The sequence below is a fragment of the Myripristis murdjan genome, chromosome 24 (assembly GCF_902150065.1).
Source record: "Myripristis murdjan chromosome 24, fMyrMur1.1, whole genome shotgun sequence".
NCBI lineage: Eukaryota > Metazoa > Chordata > Actinopteri > Holocentriformes > Holocentridae > Myripristis > Myripristis murdjan.
This window is the reverse complement of record NC_044003.1, coordinates 12,326,239-12,345,563: the sequence shown is the minus strand read 5'-3', so window position 1 is coordinate 12,345,563 and position 19,325 is coordinate 12,326,239. Positions and strand designations below refer to the sequence as shown.

The window sequence follows — 19,325 nt, the reverse complement described above, 5'->3', positions numbered from 1 at the left end:
AACTCTCTTGTACCTTTTTGCATCATAAAATTATGCACTAATTGTATTATATTAGAAGTTATTATGCTGCAGAGTTTACCTGAGCAGGAGGGCCTGCACCTGCACCCTCAGCATCCACTTTGTATTTGCGCGGCAGAGTCTCCACCTCTCTAATAGCCTCCATGCTGACATCTTTGGGCAGGACAGCGAATAACGACGTCACGTACATGATGATAGACTTCTTATCTGGCAACTGCACCGCCACATCTGAGAGACAGAGAGAGAGAGCCAGAAAGAGCGAGAGCGGACAGAGGGGAGAGGGAGGGAGGAGAGGATGGGAGATAAAAAATTAAGCATGATAAGCAGGGGGGAGAGGTGGGGGAATAAAGAGGTGAAAATTACATTTTGACAAAAACAAAGCAGCAGGGGAGATGGAGTGAGAGGGAGCAAGATAGCGGGAACGGGTGATGGGTGGAGATTAGATGGGGACGCGAGAGGGGACAGAGGCAGGCAGGTTATGCTCATTAAGCCTCGCTTTGACACGGGTCATGTCAGCCTACTATAAAGAGGGCTGTCTAAACCTAGCCTACTAAAGCAAAGAAAAAACACACACACACACACACACACACACACAGCATCTACAGGTGACACATGAGCTATGGAAGCATTATGTACAAACACCATTTCTTTGAAATCTCCAAGTGTCCAAGTATTTGCACATGAACATGACATTTTGAACACAACCTATATTTGGTTTTATGTACTGTTATGAAAGGCAATGATTTATATAATTTATTAGATTTTTTCTTGTTTTTTGACTATATATTACACTGTGGGAACAAACACTTCCTACAACTATTCTAATCCAAATAAATCCAAATATGTGCCGTTAGGTGTGTGAAATGGTGGGCCGTGTCAGCACCTTCAGGGTCCAGAAGTCGCTCAATACCAAGCTCGTCTTTGGCTACAGTGAAGGCATGGTCCAGTCTCTCCACAGGGCTCAGTCTGATGACCTGCTGCCAGCTGAATGCATTCGGCCTGAAGACACACACAGAGCAGCAGTGACAATGTGAGAAACGGCACAGAGTCAGCATCAGTGCTATTTCAACACAGTGGTGAAGATTGAGGTGACATTTAAAAAAAATGACAATGACACAGAGACCCAGCATAATCTAAAGCCCCCCTCAGCAAACAATTTCCCTGGGAACTATTTCCTGCCAAAGAACACCCACAAACTATCTATCTACCCCCACTGAGTATAAATTAGAAGCAGATAGATCTAGTTTGCAGGTGTTCTTCAGGGTGGATGGATGGATGGATAGATGATGGAGAGATGGATGGATGGGGAGACTGCACTGTGGGTTAATGGGAAAATATCTCTGTTTCTGATTTTGTTTGAAAACATATCCACCTACAGATATGCATTTCTCAAAGCACTGGGACTGCTACAGTGCAACAGATCAGATTAACACAAAAACACCAATGAAGCAATGAGCCATTTTCAATTCATTCAAGCAAATTTGCCTTTATGTTTCAAGACCACAGCTGTGTAAAAATGGTGGCTTTTATAGCACTGATATAATTATTTTGGAAATTAAGGGTTCTGACTATTGACACTTATTTCTTAATATGAGATTATAATTACCTAATCACATGATTCATATGTTATGCTTTTGAGTGCAAACATGACTCTTCCCTGACTGGTAGAGGGCGGCTTGTGTTGAGGCCGATGAGTGAGGAATGTGTGTGTTCACTGATCCACCTAAACCCTAACCCAGGTCTAAACCAACACTGGCCTCTCTCAGAGCCCACAAGCCTGTTTGTGTGTGTGTGTGTGTGTGTGTGTGTGTGTGTGTGTGTGTGTGTGTGTGTGTGTGTGCGCGTGTGCGCGTGTTTCATTGCTAAGAACATGGGGTTGCAGAAAGGGGGAACACATCGACACTCACACACACACACACACACACACACACACCATGTGTGTACGTCTGTGTATGTATGTGTGTGTGTGTGTGTGTGTATGCGCAAACAGTGACATGACAGGTGTAAACAGAACGAGTCCGGCTGTGTACACACATACCCAGCAGGCGCTGACCTGCCAACCTGACCTTCCAACAGCGACACAGCCTGGGTATCTCCCTAACACACACACGCACACGCACGCACACACGCACGCACACCATGGTTCCTGCATGTCGTTCATTTCTAAATTCCAGACCTTAGTTTCTTGACTGCATTTGCAGGCTATGGTTCATCTTCAGCAGGACAAACACCGAGCAGCAGATATGTCAAATATGCAACTATAAAATGAGTGTGTGGCTGTAATTACAAAAATGTGTTTTCACACTTTATATAAACTGGGACCAAAGAACTTACAGACATTTTGTGCAATACTACAAACTTCTAGTGCCCTGGAATTTATTAATTCACCTTGTCAGGCTTTCCAGACTTGTGTAAGAATACTGATTACACACATTCACACACAAACATAAACATTCAGAGATACACAATCATACAGAAAACAGAAAGCACTTTACCAAGGTGGGTGAAAACAACGTTTTTTGCCCTGAGCATTTTCCCTTCGCCATCACCCCCAAACCTCCCCAGCCTGCACCCTAACCCCATCCGCCACCCCACCTGAAACAGTGCAGGATGGCATTGAAGGCCAGGCCGTCGGCCCAGCTGGTGGTGAAGTTGAGCACGTTGACTTCAGGGTATGAGCGGCTGCACTGGCGCACCCAGCTCAGCAGGATCTTCTCACTGTTGGTCTGCTGCAGGTTGGACATGATGTCCTTCATGATGTCTTTCACCTGTACACGGACATGTCCACACATGCACACACACACACACACACACACACACACACAGATATGTATAAATAAATGAGAGAAAATGTGTTTCCAGGTTGCATTGTTTCCAATGTGTGTGTTTTTGTTAAAAGCAACCAAATTTTTGTTTTGATGCAGGAAGTGAAGCTTATTCTACTGATGCACTGATGAACATGCTAAATCAGCAGTAGCTTAATGTCTTAAATGTAAACAAACAAGTAATTGTATTCAGTGTAAACTCACAGATTAAGATAAATCTTTTGAAACAAACCTTCCACAGGTCTGCTCTTTCAACACCCAGAGATAATTAGAGCATGTATAACATGCACATCTCTCTGTTCTATGTGTGTTCATAAAAGACGTGTTTGTGTGTTTGTGTGTGTGTGTGTGTGTGTGTGTGTGTGTGTGTGTTTATGAAGGTAAGAATGGAAGAGCGTGTGATTATGTGTGCTCACCTGCCAGTGAAGGATAATACTCCAGATGAGGCCCAAGGTCAGCTTGTGGTTCCCATCCACAATATCTGTCCCTCCTATGTTTACCAAATCCACCTGAAAGAGGGTGGCAGAGAGAGAATGAGAGAGAGAGAGAGAGAGAGAGAGAGAGAGAGAGAGAGAGAGAGAAAGAAAGAAAGAAAGAAAGAAAGAAAGAAAGAAATGTTTAAAAATCTTAATAAACATAGGCGAGAAACTGACGAACAAACCTCAAGAGAAAAGTAAGTTAGAAGCACACCTACAAAGTGCTAATTCCTTGGTACGATACTGTGTTGATGATATTGATATTGATATATGTATGATACTTCATAACAGCAGATTCAGTCGTAAGCACACAGGCCAAGTGCTGAAAACAGTCACAGCCGTGCTGATATATAGTAGAACAGCATAACAGCACAATATCACAGTGTGATATTGCTTTTATTCAACAGACAATACAAACAATGCCATTTATCAAGTAACAGTAGTAAGCAATAACAAATTGTGATTTATTTCTGTAATCAATTTTTCGGCTCTGCCAACACAAATTGTTCCTCCAGAATTCAAGCAACAGAATTGAACATAACTAAGCAATTTCCTGACCACAAGCAAGCATGCCTGGAGGTTTTTACATCGCAGTATCTCCTCACGGTACTTTCTGTCCCCGAAAAGTTGCCTGCAAGAAACAAGTCAGGCTCTTCAAGCTAAAGTCTTTTCAGGATACAGAGTTTGTTGAGGACAGCTGGGTTTCCCAAAGTATCAGTCTACATCTCTTGTGTTACTTCTGTTTCCATTTCCTTCTCCCATCTTTGTTTTATATAATCTGTTGAGTGTTTGTTCAGGGATTAGATTACTTCATGAATTATAGGCATGCAAATATTTTGATAAACTGTTAATGGTTCTTTTGGATTTGAGCCTTTCATCACTTTCCAAAAATAGCTGTGGACTGTAAGTATCTATAGAAATCCATCCTGTCCAACGCCTATATCTGGCATACATTCTGAAAGCTATCCATTTCCCAATTTTAAACAGTTCTACACAGGGTGGTAATTCCATGTTGAGACCACTGACTATATCTAGAGCCTTGGGATGCTGGGATGAAATCTCGGTCATATGCTGGCCAACTGAGCAACCTAATCTCTCTTTGTATCTGAAAAGAACTACCTCCTCACACAATTTAAGTAAGAGATTAAACCATGGGTTTGTGTTCGATGCCAGCTCTTCTTACTCTTCAGGGAAGCCAAATAGTGACCGTATTGGTGTGTCTATTAAAGGTATTTCAATTCTCGTCCACATAGCAGCATAAGTGGGATTACACCAGTTTACTAAAGGTCTCACCTGAACTGACAGGTAATGATCCCTTAGACAGGGAAGGACAAAGCCCCCGTTCTCTCTTTAAAGCTTAAGTCCTAAATATTTTACCCTGGGTAGAGTCAAAATATCAGTTAAATATGTCTGTGTTTTAATGAAATATTATATACATACACTCTAAGGTTGCTTCTTGCCTGATTGCTTGTACTAGTAGTTCAATGAAGAGGCTGAAAGGGATAGGGCTGACTGGAAAACACTGTATACAACCACTTTGTATGGCTATGAGACTGTACTGAGCGTATGAAATCCTTACTGAATCCAAATCTATTTATAACTAAAAATAAAAGTCCAACCTCACTGAATCAAAAGTCGTTTTGGCATTGGTTTAGCAGTAGTCATCCCTCCTCCGGGGATGACTATGGGTGCTTTCCTTAGATATTTAATTGAAGGATTTTTAGATGATCAATCATTCAATCAATGTGGATATCATAGGAAGAGGCAAATAACCCAACAGCTACAGTAGTCTAATAAGTTCAGAAAATCAAATGTCTTTATGTAATGCAGCTTTTAAAGCCGGGAAACAATTTAAAAGACATCTGACATCCCAGAAAATGTCTAGTCTCATCACAAAAACAATACGAGTATACCTCCCTGGGCTTGTTTGTTTTCAGTAATTACACTAATATCTCAAACTTAACATGGTATTACTTATGGACGCTGCACATACTGAGGAACAACTTTGATCACCAAGTAGCATTCCAGTTTGCTTGCTGCAGGCTAAATAATAGACTTTGCTTCAGACCTTAATGAGCCTGCTGCACCCCACAGCCATGTGTCCGCACTTTTCCAGCTGAACACTCTTCAACCACACATACTTAACACACAGTGGATTATACCAGCCTAATTACATCCACCCAGTGCTACTCATAATGTGTCTGCAGGCTTGTGAGTGTGTGTGTGTGTGTGTCAGACACTTATCATGTGAGGTGAAGCCAAGTGTGGAGTGGTTACATATAAATATCATGAAGAGGATCAAGGGGCAGAGTGGAACATGAGGTCAAGTGTCTGGTCCGACTAAAAAGTGACCACTCTCACAGAATCTATCACAGAACTGGCCTCTGATCCATCCCCGGTCCTAATTAGCCTCATCCTGCTCACCATCACCTCTCTCTCTTCCTCCAACTTATTCTCTCATACGAACGTACACATTCCATGACCAAATTTTGTGCAAATTCCCATCCACAACCTCTAAACTAAGCCGGGTATATTTGAAAACGCATCTTTTTTTCTCCGTTTTTAGCTTTCCATCCATAGTAAATCAGCAAAATGCAAATCAGAAAACGTCAGTCTGCTATTTTTGCGTGGATGGAGAAAACGCAGCTTTCTGAGAACAATGGCATAAGATCTCCATGTGATCTAGCGAATGCTTCCATATTAAGTCGCACAAGCCACATGTCGCATGTGCAATAGGTTGTGTGTTTTCAGGCATCTCAGTGTGGATGTTGGGCTAAAACAGTGTGAAAACACTACTGTGGCATAGTGTGGATGGAAGGACAAAAAGCCATTTTCGGATTTACCCGGTTTAGTGTGGACTAGGGCTTGGTTGTACACATCATACACGTCAACACATCATTTTCATTTTTTTACTCCTTATCCTGTCTAGTCATCTAATCACAGTGGAGTTACTCCTTTTTAATACTTCTACTAAATTAAATATGCATCATAAGGTTTTCCTCAAGATGGGATATGCTGATGCTAGGGAAGAGAGAAATCCAGAAAGCTGAAGCCTATTGATGAATTTTGGTGCTATATTTTCTTTAAAAGGCCATCCATATTTTTAAGGCTTTCAGGCTAAATCTTATTTTTCTCAAATCCACAAACTTTGAGGGATTTTCAAGGCAAAAAAAAATGGCAAAAATGAGACGCTCGGGTGGGTAGCTTTCTTTGGAGGAAAACCAGCAGGTCTTTGATGCAAATTCTGGTCCCTGCTGTTTCCCATATGCAAGCCTTTCCATTATCTCCCATCATTAAGGTCAAGACAACACACAGAAGAAAAAGGAGAGAGAAAGGCAGACTGCCAAAGAAACATGCATAACACAATATCGACAAATTCAGAACAGCATATTCAGAAGAAATTCTCTGTATAGTTCAATAGGACTGAGCTGGGTGAGGGATTTGACTTTTACCGTGGCCACACACACTAAAAATGCATGCATACAACGCTGTGTAAGGCAGTGTTTTCCAATCATCTTCCACTGAAGCCAAAAAGTATGCTGGTTGTCATTTCAGTAAACCATTACAGTTCAGTGAATACTTCACTCTCTCTGGGAGAAGGTGCATTATACTTCCTTTCAACAGCAGGACCAGTCCCCAGAACACAGGACCCCCTTTGAGGACCCAGGAACCCTAAACCTTGTTTGTAGCTTATGGGCCTAAACCCAGTCCCTGCAATTGGGGAAAGAGTCCTCAAGCTCCAAATTATTACACAATCATTCTACACCATTTGACTAGTAACAGAGGGGAAAACACCCCACTCATCTCCACTCATGGCTGCACCCTATGTTGCAGCCAACCTCCATTACTCTAACTGAAAGCACTTTCCTCTTCTCAGATTTTGCTTTTCTAACATCTTCGATCTCATTTTCAACCTCTTTTCTCACACGTCTCTTCTCCAAAACCACATGTAACATTACAGTAGGACAGTAGTAAATAATCAAGAACATAGCAATGGTTTTATCATCCTCCATGTTTAAATTTTCGAGATCGCTTAAGATAGCTCCACCGGTGAAACGAAGAGGAGGCTCTCATACACTCAACACGCAAGAACCTCCACTGTCTCATCAGCTGATGTATACAAAGCCTTAAGGAGAATTAACCCCTCTGAGGGCAGACCCTGTTTTAACCTCCATTTTTAACCTGTCCCTTGGACAAGCCACAGTCCCAACCTGCTTTAAAACCACCATCATCCTCGTCCCTAAAAGGAACCCAGTCATTTGTCTGAATGACTAAAGGCCAGCTGCACTCACTCAAATAATAATGAAGCGCTTTTAGAGAGTGGTTCTGGCCCACATCCAGACTAATACACCTGATTCACTGGACCCCCTGCAGCATGAGTACCGCCCCAACAGATCTAGGACACTGTCTCTGCAGCTCTGCACATAGCCGCCTCCCAGCTTGAAAACAAAGACGCTTGCATCAGAATGCTCTTCATCAATTACAACTCACCCTTTAATACAGCACCCCTGCCCCACAAACTGTACAACCTGCGCCCAAACCCCACCCTCTCAGAATTGGAAACCTAACCTCAAGCAGTGTGATGATGAATGCTGGCACCCCACAAGGATGTGTACTCAGCTCCATGCTCTACACACTATTCACTGACAACTGTGTTGCCTCACACAAGGACAACGCTACCCTGAAATTTGCTGACAACACCACATTGGTCCTTGGTCTGATCACAGGAGAGAGGAGGTGAGTCTGGTGACATGGCATGACAGCAACAACCTCTCTCTCAACACAGATAAGACCACGGAGATGATCATGGACATGAGGAAGATGAGGACATCTCATCAACCTCTGACAGACTGTGAGTCTGAGGTGGAGAGGCTCAGCAGCATTAAATTCCTGAGCATTCATATCAGTGATGACCGTTTCACTCCACCCAGTTTCAAGTCAACTAAAGACAACAATGCTGCTGATTTTAAGGCAAGTCTCTGAAAGTCCATTTTCATACTGTGGTGCAATAAACAGAAACCAATGGCTGGATAAAAGGCAGCATGCAAGGTAGCAAGGGATGTAGTGCAAAATCACTGGTATGGTCTTGGTCTGGTATGGTCTCGCTGTGCAATGAAAACACAAAACACACAGCTTAGCGTGCTTGCTTTGCCCCTAGAACTCTTTTCCAAGAATAAGACCCAGGAAATTTTTGGTGGAAAAAGGACAATAATCAGTGAAATCAGCACCTGTGGTGTTTAGCTGAAACAAAAACCTGCAGACTCTTGGGCTCTCAATGGTGCATGGTTCAAAACCACTGGTCCACCAAACACCATCTGATATGATGATAGCACAACGACCAGGTGAAAACAAAAATGAGAGATGAATGATTATGTACTCACATTGTTCTGATGCAGGACTTGAAGTACTTTGTTGACGTTGTTGAGGGCGTGCACTCTGGTGGACCCTCGCTCTTTGGTCTGGGGAACAAGAAGTACCACACTAATCAGCTGACAGCGTGTGCACTGCTCACTAATTAATCAAACAGCTGCTGCTGTGATCCAAGCATGTTGTCACTGAACACTTTTGACTGTTTTTCATGATTTTGTTCATGAAATCCAGTTTCATGAAAATCAGTTTATGAAAGCCTCTGAGACTGACTGACCGTTTTCTGGATTTTGAAAAAATGAGTGGGTGAAAAATGGAAACAATAAAACTCTTAAGTTGCCTCCTCAAACACTTGAGGAGTCAACTTAGGCTCAGCTCAAAGGAAAAAATTATGCCGGAAGGCTTTGCTGGGCCTGCAAACTGACTGTTTTGTCTGGACTGTCACTCAGCACACTGTTCCTCACCATATATTCATCACACCAATTATGCTATCACCAATCTCCAAAGGGCAACTTACAGAAAGAATGGCAGGATGAATGCCTGCCGAATGAAAATTCTTCTTGCCTTCACATACCTCAAGCAGTCGTTAGCACCCAATTACAGAATTAGTATTCTGGTATCAGAGCGAGTGAGTGTGTGTGTGTGTGCGCGCACATGTGTATGTGTGTCTAGCGCTGGGTATTTTGAGACAGTTGGCACTTGGTAAAGCTGCAGGTGCTAGAAAGCAGATACACTTGTGAAGAGAGGGAAAGGGTGAGCGAGAGGTGAGAGTGGTTAAAAAAAAAAAAAAAAAAAAAACCTAACCGAAAAGGTAATTACACAAAAACATGTGCATATAATCACGTGTAAGCACACACAAACGCATGTATTTTGACAAGAAAAATGTAGCAAAAACAAAAAAGTGTAAATTGTTTTATTTTCTTTCAAAATGATATAGATAGAGAGCCTAAAGTCATCAGTGCACACACACAGACACTTACCAGGACAGTGCCAGTGAGTCCCTCCAGCAGGTCTAGTAGTTTCCTGCCATCCCTCAGGTCAGAAAACATGTCTTTGATGGGCGTCTTCCCTGTCTGATTGGATAAAACAAAACAACCAGCGGGTTATGTGGTTGTGGCAAGTTGTAGCTTACAGCCAAAATCAAGGCTGCACAGTACAACTACAGCACCTCACAGCAACAGTCATCGAGATAAATGTTGTTATATCAGTCAATCCACACTGCAATCAACTAACAAGCCACAGGAAATCAGGATATCTATATGTCAGGGTATCAGAGTTTGGATATTAACAATCAATCAACACCATAATCAACGAAAATGCCACAGGAAATTTTTTAATTTACACAAGATTGGAGTTCTTTTTTTTTTTTTTTAAATCAATCATCACTCTAATTAAGTCTCGCAGGATCGAGGATTTATGTCAGAGTGGATTGAAGTCTCTAAAGAAGATAAAAGAAAAGCTTCATATAATTAAATAAAATGAGGACTGATATGGGAACTTAAAACAGCCAAATGCAAAACTGAGGCATGAAAAACGATGTGACTTCTTTTAGCAGGAATGCTGGCAGGAATCAGAGTGTAAAATATAATAAACAGGAGGAAGAGCAAATTTGGCATGTCTTAACACCATTTTCATATCACACCAATAACCACTGAATAATCTGGAGCTATCAAATGGAGAGGAATGAAGATGAAGAGTGGGAGGAACAGAAACTGGGTGCAAGTTGCCCAATCTGAGAAGTACACATATTCAAGACCTACTGGCAAAATCAACTGAACATATTTAACATAATTCTGTTGATGGTTTGTTTATGGGAGTAATGAAAGACAGATGAAATACGACCGCACACATAAAGCTACTCGCTCTCTGATGGAAGCTGTTGCTAGCCAAAGGAATGGACTAAGAAATACTTCAAAGCAAAATGACGTGTCTAGCACATAGCACTTTGCTGTAATCAAATCCGACTGCAGTGTGGATTTGAATCAATCACTATTTCGAACAACTATCCATGCTTTGTTTTAGTATATATTAAGATGAGAGACAGTTACGGTGTTCCAAATAAAATGAGTGCCACAACATTTATACAATGACAGGAAACTATTTGAAAGTCAATTTAGTCTACTCTCCCACTAACAGTGAGGCTAGCTGGCTGCAGGCCTTCCTTTCTCAGCATTTTAGCCTCTTTAGCCTGGGAAGAGACTTTTCAAGCACAACAATCAAGGTCTCTGGAGAAGGCTTTTAAATCAAAAATAGACTAACAAAATCCTCTGTTGGGACTCAAACAAACTGCACTTTGCGTTTAGTCTCATCACTTCAGCCACTCCTCACCATGTCCCAACTCATTTCAATATAAAGGTACAAGTTTCAAAACCATTAACTCGGCTTTTAGAGCTTCGAGAATATGAGTCACTTTTGTAGTGTGCCTTAATTAGTCCAATAAAAGTTTGGCATTCAGCTGAAGAACAACTCCACAATGTTTCACATTACCTTGGAGAACTGTGCATTTATCCATTTGGTAAATGTTTTCTTCTGTACTGCATCATGCTCGTCTGCGGAAACAAAAATGAGACAGACAGACAGACAGAGTGAACAGGTGTATCCAAAACTGGGCATCATAATAGAACAGTCAGTGTTATAATGGCAGGAAGGAACATGGTTAACATTGGTGCAAACAGCTTGAAAGTCCATTTGCAAACGTTAATTTCAGGACACCAACTAGTCAAATTCACTCTGGCACTGACATCCTAGTATTTGTAGCTGCAGGGCTTATGGCTTAAAAGCATAATGATCACTGTGCCGGGGCACAACAGAAATTACAGACAACATTCAAATAGGAACAAAACGCAGCCAAGGAGGGTATGCACGTATGTGAACAAAATGTCAAAAGGTGTGTGATGTAAGAATTAAAGGTCTCTGAAATGTCTCTTGACAGCATCTGGTACCCCAGCCACAATGTGATGATTTGAACAAGAATACAAACCCTTTTCCATTTGCACGTGTGCACACACGTTTGTTCATTTATGATGTCCCCCAAGCCTCTGAGTCCAACTGTACAAATATTTCACATTCTCTCCCCACTTGACTCCCTCTCTACTCCTCCTTTATTCTCTCTAACACAGCTCTCTAATAAGGCCTCATTGTGTGTCAGGCAAAGGGTCAGCTGCTTTGATGTGCCTTTTCAATGGCTGGCTCCTGTAATGGATCAGAGTAGCCCATACAAAGTCTTGGACTTCACTTACTTAAATATGTTTTTGACTTTGTCCCAGATTCCATCGAGTGATCATTTGAGAGAATACGAAAGAAAAGGAATTATTTCAAGTGTTATTTTTGTATCTGATTCTTGGGTGAGGAATATAAGCTTGTGATGCATCACAGAAAATTGGAGAGAATCACACACACTGACATGAATGTTTCATAAATCACAACTTTAGCTTGGATTTGGTTGCAAGGACCAACTTTGTGAGCAGGAAACATCTTTAAATGAGGCCCCTGCAGACCACAGGCCGATGTGAAGCATCAGAAGCCAATAAAAAGTAAGGAACCCACTTATTTCCATATGCCTGTAAGACATACCAGGGTTTCCCATTAAACTGTTTAACTGTAGTGGGCTGCTACAGCTTAATTTCAACCATCACAGTTTCACAGTTTTGAAGGAAATAAAAATAATGTCGTCATTATTATTGTTATAATCGTCTTAGCATCTTTACTGCATTTCCTCTTATGTGCACGAGGTTGCCACTCCTCCCAGCTTCGCTGCTACACACACCTGTTTCAACGCACAAGCCACGTATAGATTATAAACACTGCGACCGGATGAGAATGGGTGAAACTTGGGACAGGGGAGTTGGGGGTGGGCATGGTCAGGTGGCCATAGAGGACATGGCCTCCAGTAAATTACATTCAGAGTTAACAAAAAGTAACGGTAACAGTAAAACACAAGAAAGTCAAAACTAAAATTAGTTATTTTTGTTTATGAACATGAAGTCAACTGTCTGTCATTAGGAAAAAGAAACAAAACAACTGTGTAGTACATCATAGTGTATAACTCATTATCTGTTACATAAAATGAATTTTATTTTATTCATTTTATCAGTGTGGTGCCTGTCCCATCCGTCTGTGTGACGCACATGTCCCATCACTCCTTTTCTGTGGTTGCTCCCTGTTCTCGCAACTGCAACTTCTGCTATTTTCAACAGACATAATTCATGTAGGCTACGGACAAAACAGTGCTCATCGGTGGACAACACCAAAATGTTTCACAACGGTTAGCCTAGTATTTAATGTTTTACTAGGCTGTAACTAATTAAAACTAGGGTTTAGTCTAATTTTCGGGACAAACAGGAAAACAGGATTTGGGACAATACTCATAGTTCAGGAATGTCTTGAATTTTTGGTCGCCTTCATTAAAAAACTCATCTGAATAGATCCCCCCCAGGTGTTTATTGTGTAATTCTGTATCAGAGGGTGTTGCACATTCAGCCACAAAAACTAAAGTGAAATTCTCCAATAGACACTATTAAGATGCTCAGCTAAGATGCGATGGACACACTGCTGCTGATGGCACTTTATGTAAGGACAATCGATTTATAACCCCTTACCCTGCCACAGTTACATACTGTCAGTCCAGAACTTTAGTCCTGGGGGAATCGTTCTCGTACATGAAGAAAAGCTGCAGCATACAAAAACAGGCTTGAGACATAAGTTGCTAGTTCACGACTTAAACTCTGCACCGGTTCATCCTGGACATGCAGCATTAGAGAGATGTGCTACTTTGCTATTTCTGATATTTCTGATCTTCTGATATTCTGATATTTCTGAAAAGTCTTGTGCTTTCCAAATGGTTGGACAGCAAAGGACCCGGCTGGCTCTTTGATTAGTTATTGATTAGTGGACTGTTCGGCCTCACGAAGGGCCTACATTTAAAACAGACCTTAGTGTCAGTAGGCTTATGAATGATTTTCAATGCTATTTTTATAATCAATGCTTAATAAATTATTTCCTCAGTTAAGAAAAAGGGCAAGAAGAAATGTAGGAGGTTTTTCTGCTTTGGGTTCATGTGAAACACAGACCTCCAGCCAACATCAGTTTCATTCAATGATGATATATTAACAGATCATTATTTAGACAGATTTCCCTGATCTTTACAAAATTTGATGTATTAGGAAAAAAAAGATGAATGAGCCCAAAAAAATTCAACAAGCTTAGTTGAATAATTGTTTATAGATACATTAGTCCACTATTTTGGCCCACTCCTGGTGTATTAGAGATGGGAGAAGCTACCAGTTCAGTCTGAACTACTTTGCGCTACGTGCCCTTCCTATGACCCGCTAAATAACCGGCTCATTGAGTTGTCAGTCAATTTCATTACTGAACACCTCAAGGACTGGGTCAAAAAAGAAAAACACATTCAAGTCTGCTTCCACACACTATGACTCAAGTCTAAGACTGTAAACTGAAGGTAGAATAGCGTTAAATGTGTATGTGTGTATATGTGTGGGTATGTGTGTGTGTGCTTAAACAACCACTGTCACTCAACAAGCCGCTGTGTGAAGCAGCATGAACTGAACAAAAGGTCAAAGGTTATGATCACCAGCCCCAGGGGTCGTCAGTTTCTTTGTTTGGGGTGTGTGGAGTGTATGTTGTGTGTGTGCAGCCGCCGGCTTGGAGAGCAGGGGCATAAAAACAAGAATGTACCCCAAGGGGAGGTGAGAGGGGAAGGTGAGGGGTTGAGGGGGGTGAAGAGGTGAGAGGATGAGATAATAGATGGCAGCAGAAGAGGAGGAGAGCCAGGGCAATGGCACACAACACTGAGTTACTACACATCCTCCATTTCACTTAAAAATATGTAGTCAGACCTTAATTTATTGACTGAATTTTCAAATTCGGTCCAGTTGTTGAGCATGCACACTTATGAGCAACTTGGAAACTAAACTGTACAGCCTTGAGATTATTCTTCATAAAAATAAAAATATGTCTTTCCCCATTTTGGGCCCTTTTTGTGCAACTCCCAAATGTCTGAAACATTGGGAAATGAACAAATACAATTTCCATACTATCCAGACTTTCTGGAAATACTAGTAATACAGGGCAAGAAGGTGACTGAGAAGATGGTGAGGAGAACGTGAAGTGGAGTGAGACTACATAAGAATGAGAGATTGAGGTCGAAATGAAAAGATGAAGCTAGTAAGGCCATGCCCATATGGACAAATCAAATATCAGTTAGGGATGTACTGACTCATTCATTATACCGATGATTCAATATTAAATTATGCCGATTCGAGTTAATCGATCAGAAGAAATGAATAGAACGTGTTAATGTCAGCCTGAATCAATATTAAGTCCTTTGAATGAATTTAGTCTTGACAGAAAAAACACACCAAATTCACTTATGGCAAATACTATGAGGTGCAAGTTGCTACACAGAACCCATTTCCTGTTACACAAGGCACAAACCACGGCAACAACAACATCACAGCGGCAGCCTGGTTAACTAACACGACAGACACAGCATCTCCAGCTTCACCACATCTAAATTCAAAACCCTGCTATATGTCCATGTAATGTTAGTATAGTATAGTGCAGATGGTGTACAGGAGTGTAACCGTTACTCGCAAATTCTGCCATTCTCCCAGCGCTCATCATTAACCTCTTAAGACCCGAGCTCTTATTTGATATGCATCTGATTCTATTTTGGCTTATTGGACCCTGATAAGTATAAAAACTAAGCATCGTCTTTTTACATGGTGTAGTTTTAGAGAAAAATGATGTCCAAATATGTGGACACTGGTTCTCAATTTCCTTAAAACACACTAAAGTTGCCTTTGTGTAATAGAGTGCAAAAGTCTTTATTTCCACCCTGAACATTGTAGTTTTTGTCCTGACTGCTTCATCTTGTATTGATAACAGATACAAACATATTTTTGAACATGTTTTGAATATCACAGTGCAAAAAACAAAATGAAGTAACAACATTTTTGCCCCCTTTGGACAGTCACAGCTACAGTAAGGCATCATATACTTGTAACAAAATATAAAACAAGTAGCGGTAGGTAGTGTAAGGGTCCACATACGTGGCCAGACGGCCCCAGGTAAGCAGAATTAACTACTACGGTAATATAACCCAAAATGTGATGTCCACGCATGTGTACGCCAGGTCCTAAGAGGTTAAGGCGTGCATAAGAACCATTTGCTTCATTGCGGGGAAATGTGCTTAAAATGATGCACGAGACATCTACATATTTTTATATTATGTAATAATGCAGCCATAAAACAATGGCATCTTGGCTTATTTCACTCAGTAAAAGTGTGATGTAGCTCTACTGAAGAGCTGCAACCAACAAATACAGGATATGTTGTGACATTGTCATACAATATGGAAAAACGCTGCTGTGCTGTGTGATGTGTGATTGATTAAAATTGTCAAAAATTGTGCAATGGCCATCCCTATAATTGATATTAAAGGGATGGGGGTGATCAAGGTATGATCACCAAGCAGGTAGAAATAACAAATAACAGAACACACAAAATGTCTAATAACTTAAGAAAACTGCATCACTTTAATGTAGCCTTTAAAACCAATGAACACCACTTACGTCATGACATGGTATTACAATATCCAAAATCCTTGACACCATCTCTGATCACAATATTGGCATAATCAATATACTGCCCTTTACCTGTGCTATATACTGTTCACACTGCACTAGGTGTATTTAAAGTGACAGGACCCACGGCTCTGTAAATGTCCTCCTGCAGGTCTGTTGATGTAAAAATGTTTTTTCCACAAAAATCTGAGGAAGAAAGGATACCACCTGAGTGAATCTTTCTTTAGAAAAGAAAAGAGGAAGAGTCCCTGGCTGCAGGAGGTTAGGGATAAATGAAGAAGGTGAAGGAGAAATGGATACAGGAGGCATACAGAAAAGCCCAGGGGTCGTCTCCTGGAATGAAGGAATGGGAAAGATGACAAAGGACAGGGGCCACAACTGAGGCCCAGTATCTGGTGGAAATCAATCACAGTGGATAACTAATTGCCAGGATGGCCAGACATGTCCTGACAGAGAGGGAGGGAGGAGGAGAGAAAGAGAGGGCAAGAAAAGAGAGAGTGAAACTGGCAGGAATATTTAAAAATCAAATCAGTGTCCCGGGTGGAGGGAGGGAACACTACAGGTATGCTTTCAACACAATATCAATTTCCCTTTTATAAAAAGCCCCATGTAGAGGCCCCCTGTCCTTACAGCCATATCAGCACCCTTCTTAGGGCCTCTGAGGCCCCTGAGGAGAGGGTCTCAGTGGGCTCAGGTCTCTTGGGCTCGCCACCCCACCACCTTCACAGGACAATACACCCAATTCATAAACACCGCCCTCCCTCAATTGGTCTGCTGCTCCTACTCACCACAGCACAGGAATGTCTTACTGCTGGACGGATCAAAGCAGCAGCTCTGTGTGTGTGTGTGTGTGTGTGTGTGTGTGTGTGTGTGTGTGTGTTTGTGTGTGTAAGCGGGAGAGAGATAGAGACATAGAACAACTACCCTTACAAGGCGAAAGCGCAAACACACACACACACACACACACACACACACACACGTAGCAATACACCACTGCTGACTGTGTCCTCTTACAAAACTTTACTTAGGTCTATTTACATCTTCTCTACATGAGTAATGAGCTGCCATCATATAAACAGACAACTGAGGGGGTGTATGCTGAAATTGGCATGATGGAAACAAACAAACAAAACAAAAACACAGGTAATACACAGGGTGACAAATCAGCTGCAGTACTTAGCCGTGTGTGATTTGGCCAGTGGAATGTGTGCTATTCAAACAGAAGACCTCACCTGAGGCCTCATGGCTTGACAAGGTGAGTGTGCCCCTAATGAGATCATTTAACCTACTGTAACAGGAAGCGAGCCGGTATGGCTGGTATTACTTTCTTTTATAATCATGCAACTTTCACACTGACCTAAAATCCCAGTCCTGTCCGGAGACTGAGTTAAGCGTAAACGGGTTAACCTGCATTTCTGTCCCAGGTTCTGAACCCCGCAGGTCATTATCGGCTTCGGCTCTGATCAGCAGAGGTGGAAATGGGTCACCCCATTTGCATAGGCCCAGCGATGCAGGACATGCACTGCATTTCTGGTGCCTGGTCCTAACCACTATGTAACTTAGCAATTACCTGTGTAATTTAGCAGTAAATCAACATTTGTTTGGCCTGGACTCTGACTTATGTTCATAGTGTTTTTGTAATGACAGACTGCTGAGGCTGAAAATATGAGAAAACACTGTGACACCAGATAACTTTGAGGTGAAATATGCATACCGGGTTTCTGCTAACGTAAAGGTGTCACTGATTTGATCACAGCTGGTCCTGGAGGGAAAAAAAAGGCAAACAAATTGCTTGGTGTAAAAGTGGAAATAGTTACAACTGGATTGCCTATGTAAGGATAGGTATCAAACAACCAATATCATCAATGTCAAAAACACTCCAATATCATATGGGTTTTCATGATGCTGCTTTTTTAATTTAAAACTGTGCTAGGAGTGATTTTTCTGTTAAAACACATCCACCTTATCAGCCTACAAGACAGCGCAGGAATGCAACAGAGAATAGTTCAGAAAAGATTCACTCCTTCTGCTGAGATTAAATTTTAATGTCAGCTACAGACACTTCTCCCCCTAAGAAGATACAAATCAAAACATGAGAGCAAAATGCAAACTAGCTCCCGAACAACTGCACTCTCTGTCTAGGGAAACCTGGGCCCACAGCTACATTAAGATGCCTCTCCTATCCCTTTGCTATGCTTTGAAATAACACAGGCTGAACTCATAAAAGCAGGCATGCTGTGTGAAATTCACTAATGTCTCATTCTGTCATTCAATTTATGAGTGTACAGTGAAAATTTTTACACATCAGTCATGTGTAGCCGCCAATGTGCCCAGTATAGCTTTAAAAAGATAAAGCTTCAAAGTGTTCGACTCCTATAATGGGAACTATTGAGGGAATCAATTGAGCATGGTCCACTGTTTACAGCGGCTGTGCCACAGATCTATAAATGCTGTACAAAAAAATGTGACATGTACTTTCATTCAATAAAGACTGGTACAGAGAGTGTATTGTTTTAGAAGCACTGCTGAATTTGAGCATTAAAAAGACTGCAACTCCTCAAGTGAATCCCCACGAAAGGCAACACACTGGAAAACCAACTTTATAGGTCACTTGGTCATATGATAGATATCTTATCAACCCAGAGTAGGAGGAAGTCAGCTTCTGGACTTGCAGATCATGTGAGTAAGAGAGCCACAGATACTGCAGAACGAATAGGCAACCTAGTCAAACAATTAACCACAATATTGCACATAGTTGAAGCACACACCCCTTTTAAAACCGGAGGCGACATCCCAGATGACACATTCATATTCAAAGACACAATCATGTACAGTACATGTGCTGAGAGAGGAAAGTCTCTTCCTCAACAGCCAAACAGGAAGTAATTATTACATCAGAAAGAGTAAATCCCGCTGGTGTCTTCACACAGCTCACTGAGCACACACACTCAAACACACACGCACGCACAGAGAAAATGTCAAGCTCTCTGATTTTTCCATGAATTTCCATGACAAGAGCCAAGCTTTTCCATGAC

At 41.5% G+C, this 19,325-nt stretch overlaps 1 protein-coding gene across 5 annotated transcripts in view; it reads right to left on the bottom strand.

Moving 5' to 3' along the window:
* The window catches only part of utrn (utrophin), a 217,804-nt gene that overhangs the window by 180,468 nt on the left and 18,011 nt on the right, over positions 1-19,325 (bottom strand). For all 5 annotated transcript variants that reach the window (XM_030047485.1, XM_030047488.1, XM_030047484.1 and 2 more), the window contains 7 exons: positions 11,174-11,235; positions 9,667-9,759; positions 8,701-8,778; positions 3,260-3,352; positions 2,614-2,786; positions 902-1,017; positions 80-246 (listed from right to left, as the gene is read on the bottom strand). In XM_030047485.1, coding sequence (XP_029903345.1) covers positions 80-246; positions 902-1,017; positions 2,614-2,786; positions 3,260-3,352; positions 8,701-8,778; positions 9,667-9,759; positions 11,174-11,235 — 782 coding nt within the window. The remainder of the gene's footprint in view (positions 1-79; positions 247-901; positions 1,018-2,613; positions 2,787-3,259; positions 3,353-8,700; positions 8,779-9,666; positions 9,760-11,173; positions 11,236-19,325) is intronic.